This window comes from Pempheris klunzingeri, chromosome 8 (genome assembly GCF_042242105.1).
Source record: "Pempheris klunzingeri isolate RE-2024b chromosome 8, fPemKlu1.hap1, whole genome shotgun sequence".
NCBI lineage: Eukaryota > Metazoa > Chordata > Actinopteri > Acropomatiformes > Pempheridae > Pempheris > Pempheris klunzingeri.
The window spans coordinates 736,247-750,904 of record NC_092019.1 but is presented as its reverse complement, the minus strand read 5'-3'; the positions used below and the strand labels follow the sequence as shown (position 1 = coordinate 750,904).

General features: G+C 44.2%; 1 protein-coding gene across 1 annotated transcript in view; it reads right to left on the bottom strand.

Moving 5' to 3' along the window:
* The window catches only part of cpne4a (copine IVa), a 50,773-nt gene that overhangs the window by 21,271 nt on the left and 14,844 nt on the right, over window positions 1-14,658 (bottom strand). The window contains exons 2-7 of the mRNA XM_070836097.1: window positions 13,011-13,190; window positions 10,160-10,231; window positions 3,772-3,846; window positions 3,596-3,679; window positions 3,106-3,195; window positions 264-362 (exon numbers count right to left, since the gene is read on the bottom strand). Coding sequence (XP_070692198.1) covers window positions 264-362; window positions 3,106-3,195; window positions 3,596-3,679; window positions 3,772-3,846; window positions 10,160-10,231; window positions 13,011-13,190 — 600 coding nt within the window. The remainder of the gene's footprint in view (window positions 1-263; window positions 363-3,105; window positions 3,196-3,595; window positions 3,680-3,771; window positions 3,847-10,159; window positions 10,232-13,010; window positions 13,191-14,658) is intronic.

The following is a 14,658-nucleotide window of genomic DNA, read 5'->3' as shown; positions in this document are numbered from 1 at the left end:
GGTGGTCACCAGGGGACAAAGTTGGCAATAACAAATAGCAAAACCCTAAAACTGTTCAATGCAGCCGAACCATAACAGGATGTGAAGCCAATTCTGAACTGACTTTGTCAAAGATTAAATGTTCACAGCATCTAACGGATAAATATTTAAGAGGTTCCCAAACAGAATCTGAGACGATCTAAGGAGCTGTGGTTTAGTCAGTGTTTACATTAACGTGTTGCCTTCACTGTCCATCTGTCTGCTTCCCTCTGATGACGTCCTACCTGTCGTCCGTCGATGGCTCCTCTCATCTCTTTGAACGTGGCCTCAAATTCGCCGATGTAGTCGTGTTTTCCGTTGGAGTCCCAGTCCCACACGGTGCACTGTGGGGGGGGCACAGAGACAGAAACACCTCGGTGAACTGAAACAAACACCTGGAACATCCGGACCATCGGAGATCGTCCGTTAACATCATCACACCACACAGTCGACGCCATTTCACACCCCTGCCGGAGAAATAATAAGATACAATACGAAATAATAAATGTTATCTAAAGGCATTTTTCATCCAGAGAAGATCAAATTCTTTAATTAACAGAGACCCAACGATTCAAGAAGCCCCACATGAGCAACTCGCCTTTAACAAGAAAAATGATTCACTCGAGTCTCCAGGAAGAGTTCGGATGTTATTTGGTGAAAAGAGACGTTTCTAGTATAGAAGAGGAAAGTCACACTCTGTCTGTCTGAAGGGAATGTCCTCTAAACATCCTCTAATGGGACCAGAGGAGGCTGCACTGGGACCAGAGGAGGCTGCACTGGGACCAGAGGAGGCTGCACTGGGACCAGAGGAGGCTGCACTGGGACCAGAGGAGCCTGCACTGGGACCAGCGGAGGCTGCACTGGGACCAGAGGAGGCTGCACTGGGACCAGAGGAGGCTGCACTGGGACCAGAGGAGGCCGCACTGGGACCAGAGGAGGCTGCACTGGGACCAGCGGAGGCTGACAGAGTTCATGAAAAAAAGAGCGAAGGACGTGAAGAAGAACACTGACGGTCTGAGAGTGAGCGAGAGAGGAAGAAGAAGAGCAGAGTAACACACACAGACACACACACACACACAGACACACACACACACACACACAGTAACACACACACACGGCTATGTGCTCCAGTTCTCATTTCCAACAGTCTGGTGACTTTATGTTTTCAAATATTTATGCAGCAAGTGGGCCATTTACTGTGTGTGTGTGTGTGTGTGTGTGTGTGTTACTGTGTGTGTGTGTGTGTGTGTGTTACTGTGTGTGTGTGTGTGTGTGTGTGTCCTTCCCTTATTATAATGAATATCTCCTCCTATTACTCTACTGTGTTTTACTGTTTTACTACTGCATCTCTTTACTTCTGCTCCTCCTCCTCTTCCTCCTCCTCCTCTTCCTCCTCTGTCAGTCACAGCCCCTCTGGGGTTGAAAGAGGTTTTAATGGGCGTCACAGCGTCTCAGGGACCCATTTAAACACTGTGAGCAGAGACAGATGCTTCTATTCAGACCAGTTCTACATGAAGCCCTCTGCTGTAGAGACAGGATACTGACCAATCAGAGGACTCTTCTTTATACAGACTGATACTGACCAATCAGAGGACGCTTCTTTATACAGACTGATACTGACCAATCAGAGGACGCTTCTTTATACAGACTGATACCGACCAATCAGAGGACTCTTCTTTATACAGACTGATACTGACCAATCAGAGGACTCTTCTTTATACAGACTGATACCGACCAATCAGAGGACGCTTCTTTATACAGACTGATACCGACCAATCAGAGGACGCTTCTTTACAGACTGATACCGACCAATCAGAGGACGCTTCTTTATAGACTGATACCGACCAATCAGAGGACGCTTCTTTATAGACTGATACCGACCAATCAGAGGACGCTTCTTTACAGACTGATACCGACCAATCAGAGGACGCTTCTTTATAGACTGATACCGACCAATCAGAGGACGCTTCTTTATACAGACTGATACCGACCAATCAGAGGACGCTTCTTTATACAGACTGATACCGACCAATCAGAGGACGCTTCTTTATAGACTGATACCGACCAATCAGAGGACGCTTCTTTATACAGACTGATACCGACCAATCAGAGGACGCTTCTTTACAGACTGATACCGACCAATCAGAGGACGCTTCTTTATAGACTGATACCGACCAATCAGAGGACGCTTCTTTACAGACTGATACCGACCAATCAGAGGACGCTTCTTTATAGACTGATACCGACCAATCAGAGGACGCTTCTTTACAGACTGATACCGACCAATCAGAGGACGCTTCTTTATACAGACTGATACCGACCAATCAGAGGACGCTTCTTTACAGACTGATACCGACCAATCAGAGGACGCTTCTTTATAGACTGATACCGACCAATCAGAGGACGCTTCTTTACAGACTGATACCGACCAATCAGAGGACGCTTCTTTACAGACTGATACCGACCAATCAGAGGACGCTTCTTTATAGACTGATACCGACCAATCAGAGGACGCTTCTTTATACAGACTGATACCGACCAATCAGAGGACGCTTCTTTATACAGACTGATACCGACCAATCAGAGGACGCTTCTTTATACAGACTGATACCGACCAATCAGAGGACGCTTCTTTATAGACTGATACCGACCAATCAGAGGACGCTTCTTTATACAGACTGATACCGACCAATCAGAGGACGCTTCTTTATACAGACTGATACCGACCAATCAGAGGACACTTCTTTACAGACTGATACCGACCAATCAGAGGACGCTTCTTTACAGACTGACCCCCTCCCTGTGTGTTCACTTACTGGAGTGCATTTAAATGGCTGTTTATCTCTGTGTGATAATGATCTAATATTTTTCATGACGGTGAATGTTTGCTGCTGCGTTCTGGCACTTCCTTTAAAATCAATAAATGTTAAAATCGTAAAAGCTGGAGATCATCAAATGAAATGAAGCAGCTCCCTGTTTGACCTGCAGCAGCCAATCAGACGTCCACATTTAGACTGGAGCCACAACATCCATCGACTGATACCAGAGACTGTGTGTGTGTGTGTGTGTGTGTGTGTGTGTGTGTACCTGTAGCTTGCGCTCATGGTCTCCGCTGCAGAGCGAGTTGAGGGAAACTTTGAAGGTTTTCCACACTGGGTTGAGATTGTTCATCACAGTCTGAGAGAGAGAACATGAAGCTCGTCACTTTCTGTCTTTACGATGAGACGAACAGACATGGTGGTGTGTCCAGAGTTAAAGGGTCGCTCCGCTGTCACGTCACCAGAAGAAGAAACAGCAGCGAGGACGCAGCGTTCAGAGAGCAGAGGGTTAAACAGAAGTCAGTGGTAACTACTGGTCACCATTGACTTTCCTCACTGTTTAAACTACATTAGACGTAGAAATATTTAGAGAAGAAGCTGCAGCGTCACAGTTTGAGGTGTCGGCCTTCAGCTGAAATTACGAACCAACTAATCAATGAATCAATCGGTGTATCGTAAAGGAAAATTAGTCGTAGTCACAGAAAGTTAACAGTACAGTATTCTGATGCGTGTTCGTTGAAGAAAGAGTGTGTTTGCACCTCGGTCCTGTAGACGAGCTGCATGGTGGCGTCGTCGTTCAGCCTGTAGATCTCCAGGAACGGATCGGATTTACTGAAGAAGTCCTGCAAACACACACGCGTCAGCATCGATCAGTCTGGGTCACAGCTCCAATGACTGTGGCACTAAAACCTGTCTGATCCAGCGGATGGAAAACCTTGTCGTCCAGCTTCCGGGCGCTGAAGGAGAGCTCGATGTAGTCGTCGTTCCCCGTCAGCTCCTCCGCGGTGATCTGCAGCGAGACGTTCAGGACGTTAACGAACACTCAGCGTCGTCATCACGAGGACGAACACACGGCCTGCTGCACCCTGATCGATCAGTCCTCTGCTGATCGATCAGTCGATCTGTTTCCTCATTTATCCTCAAATGAATCCTAAGATTTCACCTTTTTCTGATCCTCCAATTTACCTTCAGATTCTTCTGATTGGTCCTCACGTGTTTATTTTTCTGTCTGGATCAAAGTATTGATCGGGCTGATGAGTCCGATCCTTATTTTCCCCTGAAGCATCAAGTCATTAACATCTGATAACAGCGACATGATGGAAAATATTCAGATCAACATCATCAGGAAGAAAGGAAGAGATGAAGGAAGGAAGTATTGATAAAAGGGAGGGAGGAAAGAAACAAAAAAGGAAAAGAAAGGAGACGATGGGAGAGTAGAAAGAAAGAAGGAAGGAAGGACAGAAAAAATGAAAGACGGACGGATCAAAGGAAAGAAACAGAAAGATTAAAAAAAGGGAAATAAATCAGAAAATAAAAGCTGCGATTCGCTGCTTCCTGCTCAGAAATCCTTTCAAAATAAAACCCCCTGAAGCGTGTCATGTGTCCACAGAGGAGAAGAAAACATCAGAGGGATTTCCCGGTTGGAAATGTGCGGATAAATGAAGGAATAAATCCGTGTGAGCAGCAGGAGACGGTTCAGTCCAGGAGAGAGGATCAGCTGGAAAAAACACCACAGAAGAAGGAAGGAAGGAAGAAGGAGAGAAGGAAGAACAGTGGAAAGGAAGGAAGAAGGAAACAAGGCAGAAGGATGGAAAAAGAGTGAAGGATTGAAGGACAGATTCTGTTTGTGGTGAAACCGCTCTGAATCAATGTGCTGGCTACGATAAATGAGTCACCTGAGCATCGCTAACGAGCTAACTCGTCCTCATTCAGGTCCTCATTCAGGGACGTAGCAGGTTAGCTAGCTAGTCTCATACTGATTAGTCGATCACGGCGTTCTATTTGTTCATAACAGGCCGTTGCTACAGTTCTGATAGCGGATCAATAAAAACTTTTTTTCAGTCAATATTTTGTGTGAAATTATTGATTTCTTTAGTAGGAAGCTGCGTAGTGAGCAGGATCAGCCAGAGAGCTTCTATGTACTCTTTGTGATCCATACGCAGCGGTATTGACTTTGACATCCAGGACACTGTGGACTGTTAGCCACTGAGCTAACCAGCTAACTAGCTAACCAGCTAACCAGCTAACTAGCTAACCAGCAGTCAGCTGCCAGGAAACGTATTAGTGTGTTTCTGTGGTCCAGCAGTCTGTGAGGTCCCAGGGTTCAGATACCAGTACTGTAGTGCTCCAACACACACACAGTAACACACAGTAACACACAGTAACACACACACACAGTAACACACAGTAACACACAGTAACACACAGTAACACACACACACAGTAACACACAGTAACACACAGTAACACACAGTAACACAGTAACACACACACACAGTAACACAGTAACACAGTAACACACAGTAACACACACACAGTAACACACAGTAACACACACACAGTAACACACAGTAACACAGTAACACACAGTAACACACAGTAACACACACACAGTAACACAGTAACACACAGTAACACACACACAGTAACACACAGTAACACACACACAGTAACACACAGTAACACACAGTAACACAGTAACACACAGTAACACACAGTAACACACACACAGTAACACAGTAACACACAGTAACACACACAGTAACACACACACACAGTAACACAGTAACACACAGTAACACACACACAGTAACACACAGTAACACACACACAGTAACACACACACAGTAACACACAGTAACACACAGTAACACACACACAGTAACACACACACAGTAACACACACACAGTAACACAGTAACACACACAGTAACACACACAGTAACACACACACAGTAACACACACACACAGTAACACACAGTAACACACACACAGTAACACACAGTAACACAGTAACACACACACAGTAACACACACACACAGTAACACACAGTAACACACACACAGTAACACACAGTAACACACAGTAACACACACACAGTAACACACAGTAACACACAGTAACACACACACAGTAACACACAGTAACACACAGTAACACACAGTAACACACAGTAACACACACACACAGTAACACACAGTAACACACAGTAACACACACACACAGTAACACACACACACAGTAACACAGTAACACACAGTAACACACACACAGTAACACACAGTAACACACACACAGTAACACACAGTAACACAGTAACACACAGTAACACACAGTAACACACACACAGTAACACAGTAACACACAGTAACACACACACAGTAACACACAGTAACACACACACAGTAACACACAGTAACACACAGTAACACAGTAACACACAGTAACACAGTAACACACAGTAACACACACAGTAACACACACACAGTAACACAGTAACACACAGTAACACACACACAGTAACACACAGTAACACACACACAGTAACACACACACAGTAACACACAGTAACACACACACAGTAACACACACACAGTAACACACACACAGTAACACACACACAGTAACACAGTAACACACACAGTAACACACACAGTAACACACACACAGTAACACACACACACAGTAACACACAGTAACACACACACAGTAACACACAGTAACACAGTAACACACACACAGTAACACACACACACAGTAACACACAGTAACACACACACAGTAACACACAGTAACACACAGTAACACACACACAGTAACACACAGTAACACACAGTAACACACACACAGTAACACACAGTAACACACAGTAACACACAGTAACACACACACAGTAACACACAGTAACACACAGTAACACACACACAGTAACACACAGTAACACAGTAACACACAGTAACACAGTAACACAGTAACACAGTAACACACACACAGTAACACAGTAACACAGTAACACACAGTAACACACAGTAACACACACACAGTAACACACAGTAACACAGTAACACACAGTAACACAGTAACACAGTAACACACACACAGTAACACAGTAACACAGTAACACAGTAACACACAGTAACACACAGTAACACACACACAGTAACACAGTAACACACAGTAACACAGTAACACACAGTAACACACAGTAACACACACACAGTAACACACAGTAACACAGTAACACACAGTAACACACAGTAACACAGTAACACACAGTAACACAGTAACACACAGTAACACAGTAACACACAGTAACACACACACAGTAACACACAGTAACACACAGTAACACACAGTAACACACACACAGTAACACACAGTAACACACAGTAACACAGTAACACACACACAGTAACACACACACACAGTAACACACACACAGTAACACACAGTAACACACAGTAACACACACACAGTAACACACAGTAACACACAGTAACACACAGTAACACACACACAGTAACACACAGTAACACAGTAACACACAGTAACACAGTAACACAGTAACACACACACAGTAACACAGTAACACAGTAACACAGTAACACACAGTAACACACAGTAACACACAGTAACACACACACAGTAACACAGTAACACACAGTAACACAGTAACACACAGTAACACACAGTAACACACACACAGTAACACAGTAACACACAGTAACACAGTAACACACAGTAACACACAGTAACACAGTAACACACAGTAACACAGTAACACACAGTAACACAGTAACACACAGTAACACAGTAACACACACACAGTAACACACAGTAACACAGTAACACACACACAGTAACACACACACACAGTAACACACACACAGTAACACACAGTAACACACAGTAACACACACACAGTAACACACAGTAACACACACACAGTAACACACAGTAACACACAGTAACACAGTAACACAGTAACACACACACAGTAACACAGTAACACAGTAACACACACACAGTAACACAGTAACACAGTAACACAGTAACACACAGTAACACACAGTAACACACACACAGTAACACAGTAACACACAGTAACACAGTAACACACAGTAACACACAGTAACACACAGTAACACACACACAGTAACACAGTAACACACAGTAACACAGTAACACACAGTAACACACAGTAACACAGTAACACACAGTAACACAGTAACACACAGTAACACACAGTAACACAGTAACACAGTAACACACAGTAACACACAGTAACACACAGTAACACACAGTAACACAGTAACACAGTAACACACACACAGTAACACACAGTAACACACAGTAACACACAGTAACACACAGTAACACAGTAACACACACACAGTAACACACACACACACAGTAACACACACACAGTAACACACAGTAACACACACACAGTAACACAGTAACACACAGTAACACACACACAGTAACACACAGTAACACACAGTAACACACACACAGTAACACACAGTAACACACAGTAACACACACACAGTAACACACAGTAACACACAGTAACACACAGTAACACACACACAGTAACACACAGTAACACAGTAACACACAGTAACACAGTAACACAGTAACACACACACAGTAACACAGTAACACAGTAACACACAGTAACACACAGTAACACACACACAGTAACACACAGTAACACAGTAACACACAGTAACACACAGTAACACAGTAACACACAGTAACACAGTAACACACAGTAACACACAGTAACACACACACAGTAACACAGTAACACACAGTAACACAGTAACACACAGTAACACACAGTAACACACACACAGTAACACAGTAACACACAGTAACACAGTAACACACAGTAACACACAGTAACACACACACAGTAACACAGTAACACAGTAACACAGTAACACACAGTAACACACAGTAACACACACACAGTAACACAGTAACACACAGTAACACAGTAACACACAGTAACACACAGTAACACACAGTAACACACACACAGTAACACACAGTAACACAGTAACACACAGTAACACACAGTAACACAGTAACACACAGTAACACAGTAACACACAGTAACACAGTAACACACAGTAACACAGTAACACACAGTAACACACAGTAACACACAGTAACACACAGTAACACACACACAGTAACACACAGTAACACACAGTAACACAGTAACACACACACAGTAACACACACACACAGTAACACACACACAGTAACACACAGTAACACACAGTAACACACACACAGTAACACACAGTAACACACAGTAACACACAGTAACACACACACAGTAACACACAGTAACACAGTAACACACAGTAACACAGTAACACAGTAACACACACACAGTAACACAGTAACACAGTAACACACACACAGTAACACAGTAACACAGTAACACACAGTAACACACAGTAACACACAGTAACACACACACAGTAACACAGTAACACACAGTAACACAGTAACACACAGTAACACACAGTAACACACACACAGTAACACAGTAACACACAGTAACACAGTAACACAGTAACACACAGTAACACAGTAACACACAGTAACACAGTAACACACAGTAACACAGTAACACACACACAGTAACACACAGTAACACACAGTAACACACAGTAACACAGTAACACACACACAGTAACACACACACACAGTAACACACACACAGTAACACACAGTAACACACAGTAACACACACACAGTAACACACAGTAACACACACACAGTAACACACAGTAACACACAGTAACACAGTAACACAGTAACACACACACAGTAACACAGTAACACAGTAACACACACACAGTAACACAGTAACACAGTAACACAGTAACACACAGTAACACACAGTAACACACAGTAACACACACACAGTAACACAGTAACACACAGTAACACAGTAACACACAGTAACACACAGTAACACAGTAACACACAGTAACACAGTAACACACAGTAACACACAGTAACACAGTAACACAGTAACACACACACAGTAACACACAGTAACACACAGTAACACACAGTAACACACAGTAACACAGTAACACAGTAACACACACACAGTAACACACAGTAACACACAGTAACACACAGTAACACACAGTAACACAGTAACACACACACAGTAACACACACACACAGTAACACACACACAGTAACACACAGTAACACACAGTAACACACACACAGTAACACAGTAACACACAGTAACACACACACAGTTAGAGGGCCTGGGCTCACCGTGATGATGGCTTTCCCCACGGTGCCTCCTGGTCTGAGCAGAGCTTTGGAGAGTTTCCTCTGAGAGATGATCTGTTCACACACACACACACACACACACACACACACACACACACACACACACACTCGGTGAATCGAGGCAGCTGATTGGCTCAAACTGACCTGCAAAACCAACACAGTGAATTCAGACTGGGGGTAAACAGAGACAGTGAAAAGTCGTTTTCATGTTCCAGATGTTTTCAGCGGCGTCACAAACCTACGCTGAGCTCTAGAGCGGCTGTGGTTCGGTAGAAAGTAGTTCCTACATGAAGCCGCTCAGTAAAGAGGCGTCCAGGTGTCTTCTTCTTCTTCTGTGGTAGATTACTGCCGCTGCTGTTTATCTCCATCAACCAATCAGACGTCTTTGACCGACCACACCGTCGCCCGGGGTGACGAGGCCCCTCAGGTGTGCTCCATCACCAGGTACAGACAAACTGGGAGAAGTTCTTCTTTGCTTGTTGTTTGAAGCTTGTTTCTCTTCGCACCATCGGCAGGTTGGAGGAGAAGCTGTCTGACTGCCCCCCCCCCCCCCAGGCCTGTTAGCACAAACCTCCATCTGGCCGCTCCAGGAGCTGGCAGCCGAGCCGAGCCGAGCCGAGCGGCGCTGCTGGCACGGACCAAGACGAGGAGATGAAGACGAGGAGGAAGAGGAGGCTTTTCTCCAACCGTCATCTGAGCCGATTGTTTCATCAGAACTGGGCTCCTCTTCCTCCCTCTTCTTCTTCTTCTTCTCCCCACAGCGAGGAGCTGATAGAGCAGCAGATGGAGGACGTGTTTCCTGCTCTGCACCCTCCAAACAAAGACGCCATATTTACTTCCATGTGTTCTGCTTTTCCTTTTTTCCCCATTTGCCTTAATCCTGAAATGATCACGTCTTTTCTTCTGGCCATCAACTTCATCCTAAACACATCCAAACTTTCCTTCTCGATGAGCCTCGAGCGGAGCAGAACTACGGCACGTCTGTAGGGACATTTCACCGTGACGCTTCTACAGACTGAAGAGACGTCGTTTAATGTCTGGTGCAAACTTCATACAAGAAACTAAACGAACATATAGTCAAAGTGAGTGTTTGTCCCTGTGGGGGGGTCAGGGTGGACGGACGGTCAGACGCTGGTCATGTCCTGTGTGAGGTCTTTTCCCAAACATAACCACAACGTGTCAGTGCCTGAACCTGAACCAAACCAGGGCCATGAACTGGAGTGTTTCTCCCTGGAGCTTTATTTTGAAAGCGTCAGCAGATGTTGCATGTTTATTCTGGCTAAAACACTTAAATGAGATTTGATTGTAACATTCAGATCATAAATGAAGCAGTTTGTCCTCGACAGGCTGCAGACATGAAGCATGTATGAAGCCTAAATGATCTCTTTAATCTGTCCAATTGTTTCTACATTTTTAGCTCCTTTTTCTTGTTTTTCTTCTCACTGAAGAGTCAAATGTTTTCTTTTGCACCAAACTCCATGAGAAAAATGTGCCGTTTAAGAAACACTGAAGGAAAAGTTTAGTTCGACCTGACGAGAAAAAGATCAGAAACAAATCGACACGAGCTGTTTGTGTTTTATCATCAGCAGCATATTTTCACTTTATTATCTGTCTGCTGGAGCCTCTGAGGGTGTTTTCATGTCTGACACACAAACAACATCAATATTTTCAATAATTAGTTTTTTCAGCAGAGACAGAAAATAAAAAATGTGTTTTCTCTGTTTTAGAAGCTCCAGGAGCTCGTCAGGGTTACAAACATGAACCAGAACGAAAAACAGCGTTTTTTAGTGCACTTTCAGCTCAGCACACACACACACACACACACACACACTGAACACACACACACACACACAGACACACACACACACACACTGAACACACACACACACACACACACACACACACTGAACACACACACACACACACACACACACACACTGAACACACACACACACACACACACACACACACACACACACACACACACACACAAACACACACACACACACACACACACACACACACACACACACACACACACACTGAACACACACACACACACACACACTGAACACACACACACACACACACACACACACACTGAACACACTGAACACACTGAACACACACACACTGAACACACACACTGAACACACTGAACACACTGAACACACACACACACACACTGAACACACACACTGAACACACACACTGAACACACTGAACACACACACTGAACACACACACTGAACACACACACTGAACACACACACTGAACACACACACTGAACACACTGAACACACTGAACACACTGAACACACACACACACACACACACACACACACACACTGAACACACACACACACACACACACACACACACACTGAACACACACTGAACACACACACACACACACACACACACACACACACACACACTGAACTTCACTCATAATTTAAAAACCCAAAAGCAGAAGTCACAAAAAAAATCACTTGATCTTTTGATTTTTAGTTTCCAAATGAAAAATGAGAAACTAAAAAGACCTGAAAAAACAAATCTGCAAAAATATTACAAGAAAATCATTTAGATGTAGAAAATAGAGTTTGTGATCTCACTTACCTTCTGGGCTTCCATACAAAAATAAAAATAAATAAATTAGAGTAAAATAGAAAAATGTCAACAAAATAAGTGGAGTAAATGATATTAATGATGATAAATATAGTGAAAAATGAAAACACTGAAGAAAATCCAGACTAAATCTTTGCTAAGGCTTAAAAACCAAAACAAGGCTCAAAGAATGAGAGAGCTGAGGGTCCAGCAGGTGGGCCTCACCTGTCCCAGCGTGCACTCCACTGAGCCCAGGAAGTCTGCCTCCTTCAGCCCGTTGTGGCTGCTGTTGATGTCGTACAGCTCGAAACGCAGACGCTGCACCTCTTCAAAATAAAAGTCCAGCGTGAAAACCTTGGAGTAGGTGGGGTTCACGCAGCTGCGAAGCACCTCCGTCCGGTCCACCTGCAGGAGACACAGAGAACGAGAAAACCGGGTGAAGAGTTCAGATTCCACTTCGTCTAGAAGAAACAGGAAGAGACAACAGGGTGAGCAGGAGCCTGGAGGAAAACTGACCACACATCCAGGATCACACTGATCACACGATCTGGACAGATTCCAACCTTTTTACTTTTACTTTGAGCAGTTTTCCCTATAAACCCTATTCCTGGATTATCAAAATAAAATGTGGGTATGTCTTCCTGCTTGTATCAAACCCACAGGGAGAAATACCTAAACTAAAACCCCTGTTTTAGTGAATGTAGTCTGGTGTGTGTGCTGTTTGTGGTTAAACCAAAAGGATCTTCCAGGTCTCTCTCTGTAGGGATCCTTTCCATGATGCTGTCACACACTCAGAATAACACTCTGAGCCTGGCAGTGGACCTACTTTATCGTATCGTAATGTCAGTACATAGTTAACCGTCTGACAGCACATCGCTCTCTGCAAACACACCAGACTCCATTCACAAACACAGCTATTTTACCTCACAGACCACAGGAGCTGCTGGTCTGCTGCAGAATCTATTCAGTTCTGTTTAATCATCAACCAGCCACCATTCTTCTCCTCCTACAGGGCAGCCTAACGATGAGAGGATGATTGGCTGTTATTGGAGCTCCAGCCGACTGTAACTGTTCCTGTGAGGAAAAACTGTGACAGTGTTTTGGTGTAAAGAACTGTCAGCACCACTGAAGCACCACGACACACCGGCAGATGGACGCTGATTTGATGGGAAAAAGAAGGTTTTGGTCCCATTTTCCTCTCAGAGCCCACACGGGTCAGAAAGTGATGTCAGAGGAGGTAAAGAGAAGAAGAAGAAGCTGCATGTCATCACCAACAGTCAGTCCTCATTGTCACCAGACAGATGGCGTCCAGGCTGGAGCTCGTCCACGCCGTTTCATTAAAGCTGCTCTAATTGGACCGTTGCAGTTTGTCTGAGTCAGCTGAAGAGAAGTCGTCCTGCTCCCCCCCCCCCCCGATCCTGCTGGATGCTTCCCTCCATATCTACCGGCTTCTATGCTGTTTGTGTTTGTTTGTGTCTGAAGACGTCTGTCAGAGGAAGTCTGGCAGCTGAAAGCAGGAAATCTTCCTACTGGTTTGATCTGCTGCCTAAAAGGAGCTGTTCAACTGTTTAAAGGGGCAGTTCAGCAGGAAAAAGGAAACATTCAACATCAATGTAAGTGTCCGCTATATCTAGAACATTTAGAACCAGACAGCCCTTTGTGAAGCTGTGAGCTTTTTCTCTTCCTGGTCTTCAAACCCACCGGACTCCATTGACAAAAACAGTAATTTAAGCAGGTAGAAAAAGGGACTTGCTGGTCTTCCGCTGCTTTAATCCATGAACTAACACGACAGTTTTGAATCTGAACTAACCACTGAAAACACCAAAGTCACACAATAATGCACACAAGGTAACCACATGAAGCAGCAGTAGAC